The sequence below is a fragment of the Arvicanthis niloticus genome, chromosome 17 (genome assembly GCF_011762505.2).
Source record: "Arvicanthis niloticus isolate mArvNil1 chromosome 17, mArvNil1.pat.X, whole genome shotgun sequence".
NCBI lineage: Eukaryota > Metazoa > Chordata > Mammalia > Rodentia > Muridae > Arvicanthis > Arvicanthis niloticus.
Window position 1 is genome coordinate 7,627,827 of NC_047674.1, and position 24,316 is coordinate 7,652,142.

The 24,316-nt window shown below is 37.8% G+C and overlaps 2 protein-coding genes across 13 annotated transcripts in view; one reads left to right on the forward strand and one right to left on the reverse strand.

The window, feature by feature from the left end:
• Nucleotides 1–782, reverse strand: part of Ppip5k2 (diphosphoinositol pentakisphosphate kinase 2) — a 61,236-nt gene extending 60,454 nt beyond the window's left edge. Inside the window, exon 1 of one of the 7 annotated variants that reach the window (XM_034521261.2) lies at nucleotides 470–782. The gene's annotated coding sequence lies outside the window, so the exon portion shown is untranslated. The remainder of the gene's footprint in view (nucleotides 1–469) is intronic. The other 6 variants (XM_034521258.2, XM_034521256.2, XM_034521257.2 and 3 more) reach the window with 6 other exon arrangements.
• Nucleotides 731–22,454, forward strand: Gin1 (gypsy retrotransposon integrase 1). 6 transcript variants are annotated; one of them, XM_076914689.1, is made up of 9 exons: nucleotides 731–867; nucleotides 2,133–2,326; nucleotides 8,565–8,710; nucleotides 10,419–10,612; nucleotides 12,708–13,013; nucleotides 14,628–14,819; nucleotides 14,928–15,095; nucleotides 15,888–16,170; nucleotides 21,105–22,454. In XM_076914689.1, exons 3-9 carry the CDS (start codon nucleotides 8,572–8,574, stop codon nucleotides 21,377–21,379), a joined length of 1,557 nt encoding a protein of 518 aa, XP_076770804.1. In that variant the 5' UTR covers nucleotides 731–867; nucleotides 2,133–2,326; nucleotides 8,565–8,571; the 3' UTR covers nucleotides 21,380–22,454. The 6 variants fall into 6 exon arrangements, with proteins under 6 accessions (XP_076770804.1, XP_034377154.1, XP_076770805.1 ...); XM_076914690.1 differs by having other exon boundaries at nucleotides 767–883; XM_034521263.2 differs by lacking the exon at nucleotides 2,133–2,326 and having other exon boundaries at nucleotides 735–867; nucleotides 21,105–21,579.
• The last annotated feature ends 1,862 nt before the right edge of the window (nucleotides 22,455–24,316 follow it).

The window sequence follows — 24,316 nt, forward strand, 5'->3', positions numbered from 1 at the left end:
TGCGGCACTGACCTGCAACCTCGTATACCGTGCAAGGCTGCAGCACTCACTGTGCTTTGTTCTTTGGAAGTGGGTGTGGAAAGCAAAGACAAACAGCGAAGAATAGGGAATGAAACAGACACTTCTCCCCAGCGAAGAACCCAAACAACGCTGGACACCTCGGTGGAAGGAGATCCAAATACAAAGAGAACTTGGGTGCCTCCCTACTAGCTGGACTGCAATTAGGGGCTTTTCAAACTCTAGAAATGAAAAGAGGAAGCGACGCGGGAAGTGGAGAAGAGATCAAGCCTAAAAAGGACCCTCCGCTTGTACTGTCACTCGTCCAAAACCACACTGCCGTTCGCGACTGTTCGTGGCTCTTGCAAGAGCACGTGTCTAAGCTCGGCAGAGTGGAGCCGAGACAAAGCAAACACCTGGAGGCGGCGGTGAGCCTCCGGCTCCGGTAGATATCGGATGTCCCGGTCCTCACCTGCCACGGCTGCGGTCATCAAGCGATCTGTGGAAGATGCTTGAGCCCACCCAGGTTTCGGTTCCTCCCCTTTAATTGCGGGGCCAAGAGTAGGATGTTCTTGCTCAGGCGGCTCTTGGAGGCGTGGACCTGAATCTTCGCTCTCCAGCAGCAGCGGAACGGCTGGCACTGGTACACCTCAGGAGCCTCGGACACGCCTCTTCCCTGCCCGCCCTCCACAGGTCTCACACGGAAACTGCACCGGCCAGAACAGTTTCCGGCGGACCAACGATCCGCTAGAGCCTTCCTGTTCCACAGCGCCCACCCGAACTCCGACCCCGGTAGTTCCGCTTCCGGCAGCACCAGATAAATCGCGAGAGGAGAGTTAAAACCTGCCGTTTGCATTTAGGACCACTTCGGTGAGTGGTCGTTCTGGTGCGTTCTGTCATACCTATTTTTCTTTTTCTTTTCTTCTTTTTTTTTTTAAACTGAGACGTAACCTTCCAGTAACTTTAAAACGGTCCCCTTCGACTGCTCTAAGGACGGGTTTGACTAGTGGAGGTTTCGCGCAGGCGCCGTTGGGACGGGAGGGCCTTGAACTTCACAGCGCCGCCGATGGTGGCTGCAAAGAGGCGAGGCTTGTTGGTCTCAGGGAGGTGGCCACTCGGTGTAATTGAGACGTCAACGGTCTTTTTCCTGCTTAAGCAAGGATTAGCTGGACCTAGCCTCAGGGGTCAGTTAACGAGGTGTCAAAAGGCTTCAGAGCTCTCCCTGGCCGGCGGCGGCGAATGCTAAACTGCATTCAAAAGTCCAGTGTGGCGCTTGTCCGAAGCTGGAGGAGTCTCGTCCTGCATCGTAGTCACCGTTCAATGTGAACACGTACGCCAGAGTAAAGGAACGAGCTCAAGGGGTGACTCTTAAAGCTCTCAAAGGAAATACACTTTTAAAAATCCCCTTGAATTCTCTCTTCGGGGACAGTTCGAACCTTGGTAGAGAATTTTCAAAATGGACATGAATTTGTCCTGTGTGCGCGGCTTTATCTGTATGCATATGAAAATAAAAAGATTTCTTCGCTTAAGCGAGGCAGGATATTTGGTCCGGAGTATTGCCCCCTCAGTTGTCTCCCAACTTCCTCAGTTAATATGTAAATTGTACAGGTTCAGTTTTCAGAAATTAAAGCAGAATAATTCAAAAGTCAGAATCCTAATCTCAAATTACTGTTTATTAAAATATTACAACTTTTATGTTTTTAAGTTGGAATACAAACTTACTGTGACCTTTCATTGGCTTTAATGGTAGCTTCATGCTAAAAAAAAATCCTTATTTAAAGGAATAGTTAATCGTTTTAATTTTATTGGATACACAAGATAAAATTATAGAAGTTAAGCAATATGTATCGGTAAAAATATTTGTTGTTTTTAACGTTGTACAAGGAACATGTTTTTAACATTGTACAAGGAACATGCTGTAAAAACCTCATCAGATATCCTGATGAAATTGCAACACTTAGAAGGTGTGATGATCCATTTTCAATACCTTTTCTAATTCCTAAACTAGAAGTTCTGAGGAAGTTGTGATCAGCCGTCTTTAATACATTTTTTAATTCCTAAATTCTTGAGAACTTAATATTTTTAAATCCCCAAAATATTTTTATATTTGTGATTTTTTTTCCCATTTTATGCAGTTACCATTTCTCGTTTTCATCTGTTTCTACCTTCAAAAGCAGCAGTTGATGAACTACATTAAACAGCAATAAACGTCATTATAAAGTCTATACAACTGGGAGGCTGAGGCGGGAGATCACCATGAGTGTGAAGCCAGCCCTGTCTACCTAGATCCAGGACAGCCTTGGCTACAGATAAACAGGACAGAAAAAAAGCAAGTAACATCTCTTACAAGGTCTTCTGAACTTTACCATTAACAGTAAAACAGATAATGTTCTAAAATATTAATTACGTGAATGAAATATTTTATAATATCTTTCTATAGATTTTGAGAAAGAAGGTTCCATTACTTTAAACAACCTGAATGAAAATATATAAGTAAAACAATGATTTATATCATTTTACCATTTGTAAAAGACTTTTAAAAATGCATTATTTTATCTTTTTGTTTTTTAGAAAAGGAGGGACAATTATTATGTTCTTTTTCCAAACATGGTCATTAAGACCTAGGTAAATGTCACACAGGTGAAATTCTTACTTCCGGTTCCATGCCCTGCAAACATCCCATCCACATGTGTGTCTGTATTCCCAGCCTCAGTGTGCAGCTCCTTGGGTAACATGTAGCACTCTCAGGTTTGTTGGCTGTGTTTGTGTACTCAGGCTTTTATGGCCACACTTGACATTTTTGCATTGTCTAATAATGTTGAACGCTTCTCACATGCTTATTAATGATAGCCCCTTCTCAGATTCTTGCTTCAGATCTTGTGCCATGTTTAAAGTTAGGTTGTTCACTTTCTTTTTAAGCTTTCAGAAGTCTTCATCAATTCTTTGTCATAGATAGGTACTATAACTATTCCCTCAAGTGTGTGTTTTTTCTTAGTAGTGTCTTTTTTAAAACTTAAGGCAGCAATGATGCCTTATATTTGTTCCTTAGTATAACATAAGCTGGGAAGCTATTTATTTATTTATTTATTCATTCATTCATTCATTCATTCATTTTCTCTTCTGGAAATATTGTCATTATAGTTCTTAAGTATGGGTCTGTGGCCCATTACCAGCTAACTTTTACATGTACTGTGAGATATAAGTTATAGTTCTTTTTTTTTTTTACATATATGATATATGGGTGTTTAATTGTTCCAGTATTTCTTGAGAACTATCATTTCTTTGGTATCCTAGTTGAAAGTCATTTAACCATATCTGAGTGATTGGTTCTACCCATTGTTCTGTTCCATGGACCAACTGTTGCCATTTTACAAGTCACACAGCCTTAAAACATGAATTGTTTTTTACATATATCATTTTTTTCATAGTCATTTTAACTCTTCTAAGTATTTTGGATTTTACATATCAATTTAGAATTAACTTACTGGTTTTATAAAAGATGGGCTAAAAATGGAAATAAATCATTTCTTTCTGAAATGTCTATGAAAACTCTGTCTAGAATATAAAGAACTGTAAGTCACTCCCATCCTAACAGAGAATAAAACTAGATAATTGAATAACCTGCCAATTCTCCACAAATTGGGATTGTGTTAGATCAGTTTGAGGGGATTTGGAATGTTAATGAAGTTACTTGATTTTTATGCTTGCCTTATTTATGTGTTTGTGTTAAATGTTGCCCTGTCTTCTAAAGCACATCATGCCTTCAGTCCTCTACCCTTGTTCTCTTCCTCTCTGTTGTTAGAACTAACTTTTGGGGATTATACCCTTCATGAAAGCCAAATCCCTTTGTTTCCTTGAGCATAAGGTAAGCAAATAAGAGATACAAATAGGAAAGGAAGAGGTCAAAGTATCTTTGTTTGCAAATCAAAAAACTCTTAGAATTGATTAAAGCATTTGGAGCAACTGACAGGATCAAAAGTACAAGAATCCATAACCTTTCCAGAGAGGATTAGCAAATGTGGTAGGGACAGGAGCAAGGATAGGGGCTCGTTCACAGCTGTTTACATCACAACTTGCAGTTAACTTCAGCAACAAGGTCAAGGAGATCTGTAACACATGCCGGAAAGTAAGGCTGGGGTGGCTGGGAGGCAGAGGCAGGCAGATATCTGTGAGTTCAAGGCTTGTGTGATCTACATAGGGAGTTCAAGACTGGGCAGGGTGACACAGTGAGACCCTGCCTCAAAAACAAAACTAAAGAAGCAAACAAGAGGACCAGCCTGGAAGAAGACTCCTGTGTATGCTCCTAGATAACAAGAATTTGTGTTATGAAATGACTATCTTACAAAAGCAGTGCAATCCAATGCCGATATTCACAACATATTAAAAAAATCATTTGGAAACACAAAAGCCCTTAAAGTGGCCAAGTCAGCCCTGAGCAAAGACAAAAAAGGTGGAAGATATCACCATATCTGATTTTACGCTATAGAACTGTAGAAACAATACCAACATGGTACTGACACAAGTTCCAGAGTTGAACCTATGCAGCTAGAGTTAAATGACTTTTGACAGATATGCCACAAATTCCTGTAGTAAAGACAGCCTCCTTTACAAATGGGGCATGGAAAAGTGGAACTCTACCTGTAGAAGGGCAAAACCTAGAGCCTTATCTCTTACCTTGTACAAAATTAACTTCAGATGTCTCAAAGACTAGCATGAGACCTGAAACTCTGAAACTGCTAGAGAAAAAAAAAAACTAAGGGAAAATATCCAGGCATTGAGGACTCTCTGGAAGGAAGGGCAGCATCAGAAATGATGCTGGAATAGTTAATATTGTCAATTTGACAGGATCTGGAATTACCTGGGAAACAAATATCTACCTTTGGGTAGATATTTGAAATTAGTTGAGGTGGGAAGATCTATTGTAACTGGCATTCCTGCCCTAAAGTTCATGGTGCTCAGCTTTTAGGGGAATGCGTGTGCCCCACTGCCTCACAAGAGCTGATTCACTTCCCTGTCATGGGACACTGGGCTGTCCAACTGTGACCCAGAATAAACCATTCTTCCTTAGGTGCCTTTCCCGTTCATTCTAGAGTAACAGTGACACAGTAGCTAATGTGGACACCTCACACAATTGAAAAGCTTCTGCACATTGAAGGAAACAGATGAGTGAAAAGATAGCCTGCGTGATAGGGAAAAATCACTACCAAGTGTACAACTGCTAGAGGATTAAATACTAAGGAAAAAGTAAAGAATCCAATTTTATAAATGGGTAAAAGACTGAGAGGAAATTTTTCAAAAGAGAAATACAAGTAATCAAAACTATGTTTTAAAATGGTTGAATATCTCTATTCACTAAGTAAATGCAGATTAAAACAAATTTGAATTTCCATCTTAGACCATTAAGGTCACAAGAGGTCAAATGACAACAAAAGCTCGGCAAATGTGGGAGAAAGGGTGCTCGTACTCAGTTCTGGTGGGGTGTACGCTGGTGCAGCACTACGGAAGTAAGCGCGGGTCCTCACAACTAAAACTAGATCCATCTCTCCGGCTTCTGGGCATGTCCCAGGGCATCTGAGTCTTTTCACAGAGACACGGGAAGCATATCTTTGTTCTGTTCACATTCTCAAGGAAACTGATCAGTACTGATGTCCATCATAGAGTGTGTGGGTAAGGAAAGCGTAGAGCACACATGCCATGGACTTTTATTCAGCCACAGAGAAAAATGAAATTATGAAAATCTCAAAAGCAAACCAAAAGGAATGGAACTGAGAGATACTGTGCTACGTAAGTTAGTGCTCAGGCTGAAAACAGCAGATACTACATGTTCTCCTATGTGTAGAACAGATACTACGTGTTCTCCTATGTGTAGAACAGATACTACGTGTTCTCCTATGTGTAGAACAGATACTGCGTGTTCTCCTATGTGTAGAACAGATACTGCGTGTTCTCCTATGTGTAGAACAGATACTACGTGTTCTCCTATGTGTAGAACAGATACTACATGTTCTCCTATGTGTAGACGCTTGCTTCTTAGCTCTAATTTTAAGACATAAATTCGTTAATTTAGGGACAGTTATGAGTACTAGCTAGGAAGGGAGAAAAGTGTCCATGGCTGGGGACAGGAGGTTCTAAGGGAGGTGATGGAGACTAGTTGAAAAGAGAATACAGAGAGTGTGAAGGTATAAGAAGAGTAGGGAGAGGAGAGAGAGGAGTGAGTGAGTGAGCCATGGGGCTGACAGGAACTAAGTGTGAGTGAGCATTTCATACAGAATCCTACTACCTTACAAGCTACTGTAATAATAATAATAATGGTTTAGATTGTAGTAAAGTACTTATCCAATAGGTAGTTCTTCAGTGACCGGGTCTTAAAGGGTATGACCAGAACATGAGAAGATAAAGAATATAGTAAAGCCAGGATCAGGATCCTTGCCAAAGCTGATGGCTTCTGCCAAGCAAGTTTATTAAGAAGCACAGCACGCCGGGCAGTGGTGGCACACACCTTTAATCCCAGCACTTAGGAGGCAGAGGCAGGCGGATTTCTGAGTTCCAGGACAGCCAGGGCTACACAGAGAAACCCTGTCTCGAAAAACCAAAAAAAAAAAAAAAAAAAAAAAAAAAAAGTACAGCATCTTAAAAAGAAGTCTGGGGGAAGAAATGGGACCATGTCAGTGGAAGGCACTGTGTTGCTAATCAAGTAATGTTGCACAAAGGGAACACTGAGCATCTCAAGAGTACCACAGACTGAGTCCACAGCGGCCTTGGCACTCCTGTCCATACCTCCTGTCAGTGGCAAGAGCTAGATTCTCCAGACCTAAAGCTATAGCTCCCTAGGTCCTGACCCCAAGCATGTTCCAGGTTTTAGAGAAGGAACTGTTCCTCCCCACATCAGGGCCTCAGGGAAAAGCTCCAGAGTCCTGGTTTAGGCTCTTAACGGCTCTGCCAAGGACTATTAGATAGTAATTTTTCTATCAACCACCCTAGCCTCAGTTCCTAGAAACCACCATTCTAATTTAATATGAATTTGACAACTTTTGCCTTTTTAAAAAAAAAATTTACTTAGCATAATGTTCTCAAGATATGTTCATGTTCTTGCATGTGTTAGAATTAGCTCGTTTTAAAGGCCGAATAATATTTCATTATGTGTATATGCCATATTTTTTATATTTATTTGTCACTGGGCACTTAGGTCGCTTCCAGTTTTTAACTACTATGAATAAAACAGCTTGAGTTTAGCTTTCAAAATCATCTCTAACCCAACTACAATGTAAACTTCACAAGGGTCAGGGGCCTATGTGTTTTTGTTGGTTATCATTGTATCTCCAATTTGTGTCTGGCATGTGCCAGATAATCGTGTGTGTGTGTGTGTCTGTGTGTGTGTGTGTGTGTGTGTGTGTGTGTGTGTGTGTGTGTGTGTTGTGTGTGTGTGTGTATGTGTGTGTGTTGGGGGTGAGGGTGGTCTATCTCTCTGCCCCTCTTCCTGTATATGGATATACTGTGCATGTGTGCAGTTGAGGTTTAAAACCAGGGCTTTATATATCCTAGTGAAGTACTGTCCTGCTAAGCTATATGCCCTGCCATGGTTCATCCTTTTAGAGAAACCATGATAGCTACATGTTTCATTTGCTTGAAGTATAGCCCTCTTCTATACAGGGCTAATAGCTCTAGTTGAAAGTAGGCTACTCAAGGTATGGCAATGCATGCCTCCATTTCTAGGACTTAGGGCTAAGGAAGGAGGATGACAAGTCTCAAGAGTATCAGGGTTCCAGCAAAAAGCAGAAAATGCATTCTTGGGATTTTGAAGGAATTACTGTACTGATGCTCCTGATTTCACTGTTGCGGAGAGAAAGCACGTGCAAGAGCATATGAGCCGAGAATTAGTAGCACAGAGAAAATACCCTGACCTGTTCTGCATTCCAACTCTCCTTGCCATTGACTTATGCTGTACAATTCCTACTGGAAAACTACAAATACAGCTCTCCTAGAGCATGGCAACCATGAAAGAAGGACCAGAAATCAATATGGATGATTAAATTGATAGCTAATCAGATAACTACCATATTGTTATTCTTGCCATTGACAATGTGAGAAAAAAATCTGTTTTTACTTTGAAAAGGTCCCCATATTAATGATAGTCCATAATGGAAAGGGACACTGTTTCATTTTCCCTCCTTAAATAGTACATACCAAAAGTCAGTCTCTGTGAATGACATTTCTTTTGATGCCAACAAAAGACTCCAAGCCAACTTATGAAGTATACTCACTCACTTCCTTCTCTTACCCAGTATTATAGTTTTTTTTTTTTTTTTTTTTTTTTTTTTTTTTAGCATTTCTTATATCACATGAAGGAGACAAGATAATCTGTCATGATAGATCTCAAAAGTAGCATTCAAGTACTTTAGTTTGTAGACATCACTTGTCCCTGTTCTGTTCTACAATTATCTCCCTCACAGATAATATTCTGGGAATGCTCAATTCATGCATAAGCAGAAATGTGACAGAGGCCTGAACGGAAATAGGAACAGAATTAGCTTGTCATTTGAGTAATGTCTTTAAATAATCTTCCCTAGGTTTGCGATGGTCCGTAGTGGGAAAAATGGTGACCTTCATCTTAAACAGATCGCGTACTATAAGCGCACTGGGGAGTATCACCCAACTACACTGTCAAGTGAGAGAAGTGGCATCAGACGAGCAGCTAAGAAATTTGTCTTCAAAGGTGAGATCAGTGTCTGATTGAATCTTCACATTACAGTTCTTCTCCATGTGTTGTAGGAGCCTTGGAAATTCTCTAGTAACTCGGTTATTGCTAAGTGGTATTCAGTTACATGGAAGATTATACTCAAAAGTAAAGTAAAACTCACAGTAAAGCTAACTGAAGGCTGGTAAACATGAAGAAGACATTAAGGGACTAGAGAGATGGCTCAGCAGCTAAGAACGTGTACTGATCAAGTCCAATTTCCAGTGCCCTTGCTGGGCAGCTCAAAGCCCCTCTAACTCCAGCTTCTAGTCTTAGTACATATTAGCACTTAACTACACACACACACACACACACACACACACACAATTTAAAATAAAAAAAATCTAAAAATGAAAAGAAAATGACCTGTTAAAATTATAAATCAAAAGGAATAATCATGAAAAATCACATAGCTTAATTTCTCTCTCTTTTGCCACCTAATGGTTCTTACATGATGCTCCTTCAGACACTAATGCCAGAGGGCTGAGAAAATTATTGTATGCTTAGTAAGGCGACATTAACCGAGCTAACTAGTTTGCTTACTAAAATAAAAGGCTGGAAGAATATAACTGTCCATAGCTGGGCTTGCCCACTCCCCTCCCCTCACTCTGTGCGTTCACTTATTCTCAGGATCACACTTGTTTTCTTGCCTTGATTCTCCGTCAATACATTAAATATTTGACAGGCAGTAGGGCAATTATGAAAGCTTTGACAGCTTTGCCTCCTTTTTGGCTGCTTCAATGGGAAAGCAAACAGCATGAGATAAGCAAAAGGCACCAGCAACACATACTAAATTAATGTTAGTGCTACTAATGGAGGTTTTGCCTGGAGATACAGTATTAGGCTTTCTCTAAATCAGGACAGAATACAAGGTGGTAAACTCTAAGGTCATAAATAAATTCCTGTTTATACATCCCTATACAGATTTCTGTTAGTAACTCCTATTAACAATAGGCAGACCTCTTACACTAAAGTGGAAGTGCATTCATTCATGTCAAAAATGCTTATTGAAATTCTGTGGTGTGCCAGTCATATCGTAGGCCCTGGAGATGTGTTGAGTAAAATAGGGTTTCTGTTTATTGATCACCTTAGTATCTTGATGTGTTGTGATGTTACCCCACGTGAGCTGGAGAAATAATGGTTCTCCCTGTCCCCTGCTTGCTCCTCCACTTAGGTATTTTCAGAAGAAAAGAGAACTGAGAATTGTGTTCCTCCCACTGTGACATCCTATCTCTATTCAAATCAGAACAAGGAAAGGAAGGGTGTTGCTTACAAAAACCAAACCAAACCAAAAAGCAGCTATAATGAGTTTTATAGAAAAGTTAGTACCGAGAAGCATCTCATCAATACAGAACTCCCTGTATAACCTAAGCCATTTTAATAGCTTCAGCTTCCCCAAGTATTTCCCTAATTTGAGTACTTCCATAAAAAGGGCGTGTCATATTCTCATAGTTAGCACATGATTTGGTGAGCAAGCTCACTCCGTTTCTGTTGATACCTACAGGATTATAGCAGGTAATGGTCCTTCTGAATGCATGGAAATATTATTGAAAGTAAATATTCTGTTTTAAGGAAAGATTTTATGAAAATAAAATTAAAATCTTCATAGGTTTAAGTTAAGGCTATAATCATCTTAACACTATGGAGCTCTGAAATTTATATTTTTTTTTTATGTCATTCATTTTAGAAAAAAAGCTGTTTTATGTGGGGAAAGACAGAAAACAAAATCGTTTGGTAGTCGTTTCAGAAGAGGAGAAGAAGAAAGTGCTGAGAGAGTGCCATGAGAATGGCCCTGGTGTCCATCATGGCATATCCAGAACCCTCACTCTAGTGGAATCTGGATACTACTGGACATCCGTGACCAATGATGTCAAGCAGTGGGTATGGCTTCCACACAGTGCCTAGGAATGTTTTATTACCTTTCTGATAAATTAGAGGTCAGTGCTGCCTAAGATGTACTGTATATTTCACCTGCGGAGTAAGTATAGTATAGATTATTTCTGAACTAAGAAAATATTTAGATTAAAAGTAACTGCATTTCCCTTTATAATTACTGTAAACCAGTAGTGTATGAATTAAATTAGAAAATACAACGTTTTGACAGGTTTATTGAGAATTAGAGCTCCATTTTGCAGACAAAATTCAGGTGAAGTTAAAATTCTTTTGCTAACCATCATATCCTTAACAGCATCATGAATGACTTTTTATATAATGAAGATAAGTCTCTTTGTAATAAATCAGTTCCAGTGTGAACTCTCAGCTTTTGTCCCTATTTTGTCTTAAGATAGAAAACTATCAAATCTGCCAGACTATGGTGGTGCACATCTTTAGTCCTATCGCTTGGAAGGCAGAGGCGGGTGGATCTCTGAGTTTGAGGCCAGCATGGTCTCCAGAACAAGTTCTGGGGGAAAAAATACAACAAACAAACAAAAAACAAATGAAAGGAAGAAAGGGAGGGAGGTGTCAAATCTAAATAATAGGAACTTACACGCGAATTGTAAGCATTCTAAGCGTTCCTGTACAGCATTCAGTAAAACAGCCATCAAGTGGTTACAATTTGAGAAAAGATGTCGTTTTTAAAGCCATGCTGCATTTTAAAGCCATGCTGGGAAGTGAGGTGGTCAGGCATCATATGATGAGGACTGTCCAGACTCTGTCCACTGCCATTTCTCGTAGTTACTTCTGTGTCTTTACACCATCTCTCTTCCTACCTGTTACCGTTAAACAGATGACTCTGATCATGGTGAGGAAGTTTTGTGGTTTTGTTCTACATTTTTTTTTAGACGTTGGTTTGAAAACACTTTCCTTACTGAAATTCTGGAAATGTTATAAAAATAGTACCATCTATAAATTAGTCAGTTAGCAGTGGTTCTCAACCTTCCTGATGCTGTCTGTCACCATTAAATTTAGTTTCTCACATTGTAGTGACCTCAACCATAAAATTATTTCTTTTGTACTTTATAACTGTAATTTTGTTACTGTTATGAATCATAATGTAGCTATCTAATATACAGGATATATGATATGCAACCCCAAAGGGGTTCTCAACTCATAGGTTGAGAAGTGCTAACATTAAATGAAGGTTCCTGATACCTAGGTTTTCCCTAGGTAATGTGAAGGTTTCTGGCATCTTTAATATTCTTTGATTAAAATTACAGTTTAGCAAATATTAGTGAAATAGATGAATGAATAAACTGTAGAATAAAAATTGTAGGAAGAAATATTATTTGTATGTATAATTTATTACATAGTTTCACGGTAGCTTAACATTATAGAAAGGAGGGATAGTATATGATAGCCCATTAGAGGTTAATTTTTCCTTTTTGTATTCTTCCTGGTTTTTTTTAGATAAGTTCTTATAGCTGGGTGGTGGTGGCGCACCCCTTTAATCCCAGCACTTGGGAGGCAGAGGCAGGCGGATTTCTGAGTTTGAGGCCAGCCTAGCTGGTCTACAGAGTGAGTTCCAGGACAGCCAGGGCTACACAGAGAAACCCTGTCTCAAAAAACCAAAAAAAAAAAAAAAAAAAAAAGATAAGTTCTTATTATATAACCCAACTTGATTTTTTGGTCATTATTGCCCAGATTTTGTGACTGTTGTAGAAATTTTTTTGTCAACTAAAGATAAAATAATAGAAAACTTACTTAAGATCTTGATTTAGTATATATTTGCATATGAACCAGAATTACGTTTCACTTGAGTAAGAACCCACTGAGACTGTTGTTTAGTCTGAGGAGCAGGGAGGACCGCTTAGCTGCAGCTGTTTGGACTGACTAGCTACACAGCTGCTGTGACTGATACTTGCCAGATGTTCCAAAGAAGAGGTGTCATTTAATGGGCTGTTCTCAGGCCAAGGAACTTGTAAGACACAAAGTACCTGTTGAGCATGTTAAGATTCTGCTTTTATAAAACTGATTTCTATTACAGTGACTATTTTAACATTTATGTGTATTTTCCTTATTCTGTGCCTCTCTGTAGGTATATGCTTGTCAGCATTGCCAAGTAGCAAAAAACACAGTTATCGTAGCACCTCAGCAGCACCTTCCCATGGTGGGAAACCCGTGGAGTGTAGTTACTGTTGATCTGATGGGACCTTTTCATACAAGCAACAGAAGTCATGTGTATGCTATAATCATGACAGATTTGTTCACAAAATGGGTTATGATTTTGCCTTTATGTGATGTTTCAGCATCAGAAATTTCTAAAGCTATTATCAATATATTTTTCCTATACGGACCGCCTCAGAAAATAATAATGGACCAAAGAGACGAATTCATTGAACAGGTAGGAAAAATTCTCACATTCGGGAGCGTGTGTTACTCTTTCAGTGTCTGGCACACAGTGCTTTGTACTTTATAGGTATCTAATACATTGAAATAAAGTGCTGTAGATATGGGGGTATATAATATGTCCTACTAGATTTGTTGTAAACCTATCTTTTGATGTCTTCAAACTAAAATGAGATGATTGAATCAAATAATTTTTTACTTCGAGCTTAAGAACAAAAGTAAAAATATAAAATTATGTTGGCAAGAGTGAAATAATTGAACATATTTATATCAGGTTAAAATATTAATAATAATTTTATATGTACATATTTTATATTTACATAGGTAGCTGTGATACTATGTATACTAATGTATATGTATGTATAAATATGTATACATACTAATATGTATACAAACTAAAACTCATGTTGTAGATTAATCATAGCATACTAAGTCCGTCAGTAGTCATGTGTAGTATGTGAAGTACAGTAGGAGAAAACTGGAAAACAGCATGTAGAAGTAGATTCCTCATTCATTCTTTCAATTCAACAGTTAATTAAATTTATGAATTCAAAATCTAAATTTCACAAAGCTTCTCATAGAGTGGTCATGTGACTTAAGAGTCTTATAGCCCTCTCACATAAGAATGGGTGAACAGTCATGCTTAGATGGAAGCAATAAAGAATTCCTTTCCCTTTCCCAAGATCAAAATTGAAATAGAAGTTGATTTTGTACTCAGGTAAAAGAAGCGTAAGATATAGAAGCTTAGCATGAAAGCTGAGCATCAGTGGGCCCCAGGCTCCACGCTTCTGTTCTCCCATCTTTGGAGTGGAATTGTCAGTCTTGTGCTGACAGTGTGGCTGCCAGAGCCCAGGTCATGATATTTATATTGTAGTTAAGAAGAAAGGACAGGGGACAAAGAAAAGCTAGTGCTTGTGAGTTTGTACAGCGATTTTAACTTACATCATTTTCTGCCATAGCTTTCATGTGACCACACCTACCCTCTGAGGGCCTGGGAAATGTATGTTTGGTTGGAGATGTATGAATATATATGTACATATGCATATACATATATATATATACACATATATACATATATACTTTTATTTCATAAACCTTATTTTTTTAATTATTCTGAGTTATTTATATCATATTTTTTTCACAGAGAAACTTATCAGTGGAAGGTTAACTAAGTTAAACTAAATAACAACAGCAACAAAGACTGGGAGCATCGAGGCAGGGAAATAGTTGTTTTACATTACTTACTTAGAGTGTCTGAATTAAAAAGTTACATGACCGCAGAATTCATTTTGAATTCTGTCCTTCCATTTCTTTGTTTGTGTATATACTGGGTAAGGTGCTTAGACTACCAAAGCTTAATTAAGCTTGTGTCTTTAAAGTGAAGTTAGTAAATACATCATAAAAGTGTCTTGGCATGAAATGACAAAAATGTAAGACAGAATTAATGTGTGGATCAGACTCAGTCTCTAGGACTTTATCCAAATGCATATGTATTTTATCTGAATGCCTATGGTTAATGGAAGACAAAATTTGGGTTTCTTGAAACATTTTTAAGCCAGAGGGAAAGTGTGAACTTTAAGCAGTCAGTTTTCTTTTTCATATTTTTTAGATCAATGTAGAACTATATAGATTATTTGGTGCAAAAGAGATTGTAATTTCTCGTGCTTCTGGAAGTGTTAATCCAGCTGAAAGTACACCTAGCACGATGAAAACATTCCTCTCGAAGCACTGTGCTGAGCACCCGAACAACTGGGACGAGCATCTGCCCGCCCTTTCCTTTGCCTTCAATGTGACTCACTCGGTATGTGCCTTTTGATCATTAATTGCTTACTTCTGACTTCCAGGGATATGAAAGGGTTTGGGGGGTTGTTTTATTTTATTACAAGTTCTCTGTTTTTCTTAAAAATAGGAGCCTACTAAAAACACACCATATTTCCAAATGTTCAATCGGAATCCTTACATGTCGGAGTGTCCTCCTGAAGATGGGGGTGAAGGTCCAAGTGTGTTTGCCAGAATTGTAGCTGCGGTTAGAGAAGCTGATGGAGTGCTGGGGAGCAAGACACCAGCAGCGGGCCAGGTGACTCTATCTACTAGGAAAGTTCCCTTTGTGAAGCCCTACAAAATTATGTTTAAAATCTCAGCATGTGGGCGTCTTCACATATGTGGCCATGATGTACCATTAAGCAAAAAAAGAAAAAAAAAAAAACGAAAGAAAGAAAGAAAGAAAGAAAGGGAAAAAAATTTTATTATGCACATGCTCATGTGTGAGCAAGTGTGTGGAGACTACTAATGGACATGTAATATTTTCCTTATATTTTGAGTCAAGGTCTCTCCCTTGATAAAAATGGAGCTCACTGATGCAGCTGGATCAGCTGACCAGAGAGCAGCTGGATGCTCCAATCCCACCTGTTTGCACTTTCTTAACCCCAGTTGCGGGGGTTACAGACATGTGCTGTTGTGTACAAGGCATACCCAGGTCCTCATCAGTGTCTCAGGCATTTACCACTGAGCATGTTCCCCAAATCCTAAACAGTCTGCTTATAAGCTATGAAATTCTGAGAATCTTACAGGAATGTCATGAGTTGGGGAAATTGAGTAGACCTGGTTTCTAATCTGTTAGAATCCTTTTTGGCAATTGGAGAATTTTGTTCTCAGTACTTTTACTAGTCTAATTACTCCAAATCACTCAGCCTGTTTTATTGCACCTTCTGTTTACACAGAATATCAATATTGAATTTAAAGTATTTTTAAAACGCATTAGGATTTCATTCTTCATTTCAGGAGCAAATCAGTAAATATCATTGCCATAATCTAAGCAGTGTATGCCTTTAAATTTAAGGCCTGTCATAATTATTCTTTGCATTTACAGATGGAGAACAGCAATTCGGATGAACTAAATAAAAGCAAAGTTGTTAAAAAGAAAGCAAAGCAGTTAAATCCCTTTCATCTGAAAGTGGGTCATGAGGTTTTAAGACAGAGGAAGAACTGGTGGAAAGATGGACGCTTCCAATCTGAGTGGGTCGGGCCTTGTGTCATTGACTACATTACAGAAAGCGGATGTGCTGTCCTCAGAGATAACACGGGGACCAGACTCAAGCGACCAATCAAAATGTCCCACCTTAGGCCCTATGTGAGAGAGTCCAGTGAGCAGGGTAAGTATCTGCTACCTCTCTAGTGTTTTATTTCCAAGAAGAAAGATTAGACTTTCAAGCAAACTTCCTTCCTTCCTTTAGTTAAAATTCTCTCCATCTAAATTTTATAAAACTTGATAGAATTTAGTTCTCTCCAGGAGTCTGTTTGATTAGAATATACTTTCACAAACTCATTTTTTATACAATATATTGTGAGTATCTTTTTAAAAACAATATATCCTGATTACCTTTTCCCCTTCTCTACCTACCTCAGATCCTCTTCACTTCCCCACCCACTCTCCTCCACTCTCTCTTTCTCTCTCATTAGGAAACCAGCATATAAGATTGATTGATTGATTGACATTGTTATATAATATGAAAGCAAACAAGGCAGGATTTTTGTTTTTACTTCTGTTGTACTTTTCATAACTACTATGAATAATGATGAACCTGTTTCAAATAAGGAACGAGTCCATCTTCAGTTCTGCATACTATCCTATTAACCGCTGCCTCATTTTTATGTGGGGAAACAGCAGCTCAGCTCACTATCGCCAAAGACAAGCATGTTGTTCAGAATCTAGTTGTGAGATAACTAAGGGAACTCTAAAAATGTGTTTCCTTTTAATGCTGCTTCATGAAGTCATACGTCGTGGGTTCCAGTGCAGGAGGACAGAGAATACTCAGAATGCTGTAGAACACACCATGGCATTATTTAGAGTCCCCACACTACGCCAGAGAGCATCCTGAACTTTAACTTTTCCTTGTAGACTTAGATGACATTTTGTCATGGTTTTCAGATTAAGCCTTCTACGTCAGCAAGATTATTTTATTTTATCCAAATGTGTTTGCTTCATGGAGCTTCTCTGGGTTAGACAAATGAGAGGAATTTGAGACTTTTTATAATTATTCCTTTTCTGTAATGAAGGTTATACATTGTGCCATTTTTATGCATGCATATCATATACTTTGCTCATTTTGAACAAGGAATATATGCTAGACAGTAATATCTCTACAAATATTCAAATTAAAGCTACATCTAATGGTGATGCAATCAATATTTGTAAATATCATTAACAAGTTACTGAATAGATATAATAACAAGCAATAAGGAAGGACCTATGCTTAACCCTATTCCTGTGTTGAGATTTGAAGCCCTTCTGGAGCTCTTCAGTATATGAGTTCTGAGCTCTTACCTACTCTGCTCTGTATCACTTCTCTTAAGAGCTCTTGGTCCTTTTCTTGTGATGGAACCAGTTGCTCTAGTTACAGACTTATCTGATTGTTCTAACTCTGAACATGTGGGTAATTTAAGTCTCCTTGTAAGGACAGTACATTCATTTCTTTGTGTCTTCTCACTTCAGGGCTGTTTATAGACCCTCCCGTCTACAAGCTAAGTAGGCAAAAAAGGATTCTTTGAGTTTTTTAATTTCACGAAGATCTCCTTCTCAGCCCTTTATCTTCAGAACACGTTTCCTTCTAATGTGTTAACCTGTAGTCATACAAGATTTGCCTATAAAATATTGCAGTGCCAGGGCCTTGTGCAACAGTCTTTAGTTTTTCTCTTATAAAAGACATTTAGAAAGGAAGCCAAATTATTTTCCTTCTGAGTACTTCAGAAACAAGTTGGGAACACAAGTTTAAATGTTCTGGAAATGTTTCTTGTTAATAACACAAGACAGTTGTAGTATTACTATTAGTAGTGTGAACATAGGCATTTGAAGTTGATAGGTGGGTTTATTTTAAAATTTCCTATCAACCATGCTACAAACTAGTTCTTTGGTCATACTTAATCCTTGTGTGTGTGTGTGTGTGTGTGTGTGTGTGTGTGTGTGTGTGTTGGCTCATTCACAGACCTGGCTTTTTCCATCTTTTCCTTCAGTATCATACATTTTCCTAAAAGCCTTTACTTGAACAGCTGACTTTGAAAAGTCCACAAAGTGAATTTAATCAAAACAGTATCTTTAACCATCAAACATTTTTTATTTGACGTGAGTCTAAACATCCGATATTCAAAAGGAGTTTAAATATCTGTTTATATCTATCAGTTACTGTTTACTACTGCTGATTTCTTGGCTGTGTTAGAACCACAGTCTAAGACAGGTGAACTTACACTGCCAAGTTCCTGTCATCTGCTTCTGGAATATAATACTTTGCTAACACACTCAGTAGTACCAGGATAACAGTGTTTGTCAATGCTATTTTTAGCAGACCTATTTGCTGTTTTGTCTAATTTGATGTTGAGCACTCTAAGCTACTTATTTTGATAAGAATTTCAAAAATATACTATTGTCCCTTTGTAATCATAATCTCTTTTAAAAGGGATGTGTGGTGTTGTACCACCCAGCACATTCTGGCTTTAAATTTGTTCACTTTGTCGATGGTAGATATTGGTCTACCTCACCCAGAAGTTTCCAGCTCATTCTCTCCTTCATGATTAAAAGCCCATTTATGAAATAATTTTTATTATGCAAGTTTTATATTGCTGCTATAACAATTTACAACAGATTTAGTGCTTCAAGCAGCATTCACTTATTACCATAAATGTAGGAACTTTAGACTTTCTACGTGAGTATTATCAGGCAAAAATGACGACATTGACAGAGTCATGTTTCTGGAATATGCAGAAGAGCAGAGAATGGATCTCCTTGTTCTTTCTAGCTTCTAGATCCTGCCTTTACTTCTCGATGTGCTCCTTTTCTCTGTTGTCAAATCAAGTAATGCCCCAAATGTCTCCCTCTTCTGCATTTGAGGACATGTGGTTTTGTATCGACCCAAATATCTTAAGATAATCTCCCTGATTTTAAGCCCAGATTATTGATTGGCAGCTTTAATTTTATGACTACCCAGATTCTTTTTTGCAATGTAAATCAATGTATTCACAGGTTGGTGAGATTAATGGGTGGACTCTTTGGGAGACTATTATTATGCTCTGACAGTTACTAGTTTCATTAATAAAACAAGTACTATAGCAGGAAACTCATGAGCTACACATTATTAGTAATACAGTGTATGCAGAGAAATTCTTCCTTTGTTCTTATAGCCTACGTATTCTTCAGAGCCCATCCAGTTCACTACTGATACTATTAATATTATAGCAATATCAATATAGTATCAAATTATAATTATTTTATCATGCAAAGAGTATATACCACAAGAGGAATATAATGTAAATGTTTGAAAATAATTAGATGGTTGTTTTGATGCCTCACACACCTGTTTTCCAACCAGAGTGCTGGGAATGGATGTAGTTTATATCCTGGTAATGTTTTGCTATCTGTAGGGCCTGGCCTCACCTGAATTCTCCCAGACTCTTATGTTTCTTTATCCCCTACATCTTGAGCATTGCCTCTCACTCAATAAAGAAACCATCCTTATGAGAGACATCACTTGTACTTTACAACAGTCTAGGTAACTTGTCTGTTATTTTAGTGCAAGACCAATCCTGACTCCAACAGACTCTTATATCTACCTTAGTAATTGTCCCTAGACTCTTATCTTAACAGTTGTTTTGGAGTCAATAGTACTCATCTTTATGAAAGAGGCCATATGTACTTTTTAAAGAGTTTCAATGTAAACATGTCTTAGGTTTTGTTGTACACATGAGATTGAGTTAATTATTGCCAGCAACCTTTTTTTCCAAAGTTGTCTTGTGCTTAAATATGACTAAAATAAACTGCCTTGTTATATCACACTGCAGACGTTTGAACCATTCCGGCTAATGTATGTTGGAGCAGAGTTCCTTCCTGCCTCTTGCAGAGTGTTTGTCTGTTGGTGGTCATGTTTACAGAGACTCCCACACACGCCCACTCATGCTGCCTACTTATAGTGTGGATTTCTAAGAGACACTAACGTTTATAAATTTTATGTTTTTAAATATATGAACTTCTAGAGAAAGGTCATTTTCTCAAACCTGCTACCAGAACTGATATGATTCCCACTGTTCTCTGATCTAAATGGGCAATTGGTCTTCTGTTCTTAAACTTAGATTGGAGGGTTCTATAAGCTATTAAAGTCTTCAAGAGAATCTGTTAATGTTTGGAAGATCCAGAAAGAGAATACAGGGATGATTAGGATATCAGATCTCATAGAAACGTTGTCTGTTGTATTCTTCATATTGAAGGACAGTGTTACTTTGTTATTAACAACTTATTTTAAAGCTGTTTTCCTGAGGGTTACTGATGAGTTTGCTAAAGTATAACAAAATACTGGGAAGGAAAGTTTCCTGTTAAGTGTAGATTAGGTAGACCTTGAAAGTTGCTAAGATACAAGCTAAATAAAAGCTTAGCTGCTTCACTGAAACTTGCCTTCTGGCCTCCCATGAGTCAGATTTTGGCTACTTTATCTTCATCTAGTTTATGGCTTTATATTATAATCCATTGATATAATTATACTACTATGAATTCTGTACAAATTGGATGGCATCTGAAATTAGAAATATATAGTGTAGCAATTTAGTTGGCTAAAAGGAGACTTATTAATTTATACAGAAGTGCTTTTGTAAAAGTGTATTAGGCATATCATCAAAATCAAAATTATAGTTCTGTAATTTTAACCTGTACTGTTCATGCCCCTTGTCCTATATAGATAATGTACACCAAAGAGCAATCAAAAAAATAGAAAACTTTATTTCAATGTATTCGGTGTTCCTACATTCTTTAAGTGTGAACTATTGTGGGGGGGGGTATGTGTACATAATTTGTTCGCTTTTGTGTATGTTTATGTTTAATGTATGGGTTGGGTTTGGGGGAGGTGCAGGGTAGGAAATTGGTTTGCCTCTGCCTCCCGAGTGCTAGGATTAAAGCTGTGTGCTACAGTGCTCACTGTGATAAGAAAGCATTTCAAGTTAATACTGATAACTTATTTTTATTGCTTTAAGTTTTGTTCCTCACTTAATGTTTAACTTTAAAGTTGATTCCCTTCAATTCTAAAAGGAAATGTTGGTCTCTCTCTTCCAGACAGCCTTTATCTCTTGCAAGGTTCAATAGTGGCAGATCACGACTACATTGGGTTACCTGAAATCCCGGTTGGAACATACCAGGCAAATATCCTGGTAGAAGATGCAACTATTGGGATAGCCGATAATGAATTATTGATAACAAGCAAGGATCATGAACTCTTAGAATATAGAAATTCCAAAATCTCTGCATTGGTAGAAGACCACAATTCTCTTGAGAAACAGACTTTTAGTCTACTGGATTCTTCAAATCAAGTTCTCGAGTACTTAAGTTAGTCAATACCAGCATTAATATAAAATGCTTGCATAGAATGTATATATTTCTAGTTTGTAAGTATTTTATCTATTAAAACAGGTTGTATAAAAGAGAGATCTTGGTACTATGTTAATAACTAAGTTCTGAAAGCTTATTTTAAACCTTCCTAAAGTTGTTACACGTTTGAATACAAATAAATATATGTAACAGAAGTATACAATGTGTAGAATTCAGAAATTTCTCAGAATACATTGTTAGGAAATGAATTCTAGTAGAGAAGTCTCAAACCTTTTTCTATATTGGTACTGCATTTTCTCTTCTAATTTTTCAGCAATATATTCCCCTTTTAAATAAATTTAAACTAGTTATAGTTTAGTTCATAAATATTGAGTGAACAGTAACATAAATTTAATGAAACTTTATCTGTGACATTGGAACGTTTTAAATTTGTATTTGTGTGTGTGTTTCTGAGCGTGGCTTTGTGCGTGTGAGTACAGTGCATGTGAAGGCTAGGTGAGGGTATTGGAGATGCTGAAGCTGAAGTGATCGGGCACCAGCCAGGTGAGTACTGGGCGCCACACTAGGATCCACTGCACCAACAGGACGTACTCCAGCTGAAGGATGAAGGACAAATGACTGTCAGGGAAAGAGTGAAGCCTCTGACCTCATATCACAGACCAAAGACATTGCAGACAGAATTCTAGAAAGAAACTACAACAGAGTGATTAGACTAGCCTTAGCCTGCTCTCCTGGATAGAGCAGAGTTCAGGAAGGGAGCCTACTGCAGTGCCCACATGGTTGATAGTGACTATGTCCTTTGTCATCTCAATGAAGTCACTTTCTTCTAAGTTTCTTTTAGAAATCATCTGACTTGAAATTGGCCAATTTTACTTGTTCTATTTAAGGAGGCCAGTTAGCTTTCAGACTCATTTCTGAGTGACAGATTCTGAACAGCTAAAAATAAAGTTTTCCTTTCCTGAGTAATTTCTCATCAGATTTTTGTTGTGTGTGACTCATATCAGTCTACATTATTCTTCTTGCAAATTATCCCCAAATCTTAACAGCGTAAGACAATAAAGCTTTATTTCCTGGCCACCTGCGTGTCCTTGATCATCAGTAACTGACTGCAGTTTCATCTCAAGTCAAGTGATGGGGCTTAGTTCCTGACATGAACTGAGCACTGGATCAAAGGGACTCACCAAAACATTGTGCACATCACTACAACGGTTAAATGTCATGTTCTGCCTATGGGCATAGAATTTCATCTTGTTTGGTTATTAATGGTGATAATTTATACTATGTGACTATTTAAAAATCCACTGAAGTTTACCATCTTCAGGTATTTCAGGCTTCTCCTTGTTACCTTTACCAACTGGTCCTTCCCCTCCCTAACCCACCCCCTGTTGATAATGGCATTATGATGACCCCTGTGATCAACCATGTAAAGTCATTATCAGATAAACCACCCACAGACTCTGGTCAGACTAGTAAAGAGCTGGATATTGAACTCGGGTCATCAGGCTCACATAACAAATATTTTACTCACTGAACCATCTCGCCTTTCCAGTTTAGTGATTATTAATACTTTCCAGACATATAAAATGTTGAAAGTAGTCTTCAGTACTTCAATCTACATATAATACAACAATATAAAATAAAAATTAAAGTTAGAGATTAAAGACTTAAATGTAACATCTAAAGTTGCTAGAAGAAATCTAAGAAACCTTGCTGATACTGACCTGCACAATGATTTTTGTATTTTGCCTCAAAAACACAAAGTAAAATAAATCATATAAGATTGCATTAAACTAAAATGCTTCTATCCAGCAAAACAAAATAAAGTGGAAGGATAACCTATGGGATGGGAGAAAATATACAGATATGATGACAAAACTATAAGGAACCCAATAGCTAAACTATACTATTTAAAAACTGGTTGAAAAAATGGACAGAAAAATTAAGACATTTCTTCAGAAAAGACACATTCACAGCATATATATGGAGGGAAAAAAATCTTATCATCAGTCAGCAGGGAGTAAACATCAAGAAACTTTGGCTAGTCTTTTAAAAGGTAAGGTAGTATAATGACTATTCTTCGTTCTCAACTTGACTACATCTGGAATTAACTAAAACCCCCAAATGGAGGACATACCTGTGAGGGATTTTGCTTAATTTTATCTGGGAATATCAACTTCAAATCTGAATCTTGTGAGGTAGGATGATACACCTTTAATCTAGATCTTTTAAGCTGGAAAAATCTACCTTTACTCTGGGCCACACTCTTTGCCAGAAGCCTATACAGGGACATGGAAGAAGGAAATGTGCTTTTTGCCTACTTGCTCTGGCTTACTAGCAAGTTCATTTCTTTACTGGCATTAGTGTCTACTACTTTGGGATTCCAGTATATACTGAAGATGAGCTGAGACACTGTCTTGTGGACTGATCAACTACTAGACTTTTACACTCATAGCAAGCTATTGTTGGATTAGCTGGACCATAGCCTGTTTGAGTCTCTCTCTCTCTCTCTCTCTCTCTCTCTCTCTCTCTCTCTCACACACACACACACACACACACACACACACACACACACACACACATGTAAAATTTATTTTATATATACGGGCATGTGTGTGTATGTGTGTATAGAGAGAGATTTAATCTATTACTCTAGAGAACCCCGACTAATACAATAATAACTACTGGTTATAAACCTAAAAGAACTTGTCATATTTGAAAAAAATATTTGTACTCACATGTGTTTTACAACACTATAATAGTAAAGATCATGTGACATGTGTATTAAAAGGAATAATTTACAAAGAAAGGAAATTCTATCATCTTCCAAGCATTAACTTGCATAGTTTTATACTAAATGAATCAAGCAAAGCACATCATATTGTGTGATATGACCTATATATGGAATCTCATTTTTTTCCAAACCATAGGAGCAGTTAATA

What these genes read in the sequence shown, in the direction of transcription:
- Gin1 (XM_076914689.1), top strand. Translation starts at nt 8,572, where the DNA reads ATGGTCCGTAGTGGGAAAAATGGTGACCTTCATCTTAAACAGATCGCG. An exon ending in CCTTCAATGTGACTCACTCG is followed by an intron (nt 14,820 to 14,927) that starts GTATGTGCCTTT and finishes TCTTAAAAATAG; the next exon opens with GAGCCTACTAAAAACACACC. An exon ending in GAGAGAGTCCAGTGAGCAGG is followed by an intron (nt 16,171 to 21,104) that starts GTAAGTATCTGC and finishes TCTCTCTTCCAG; the next exon opens with ACAGCCTTTATCTCTTGCAA.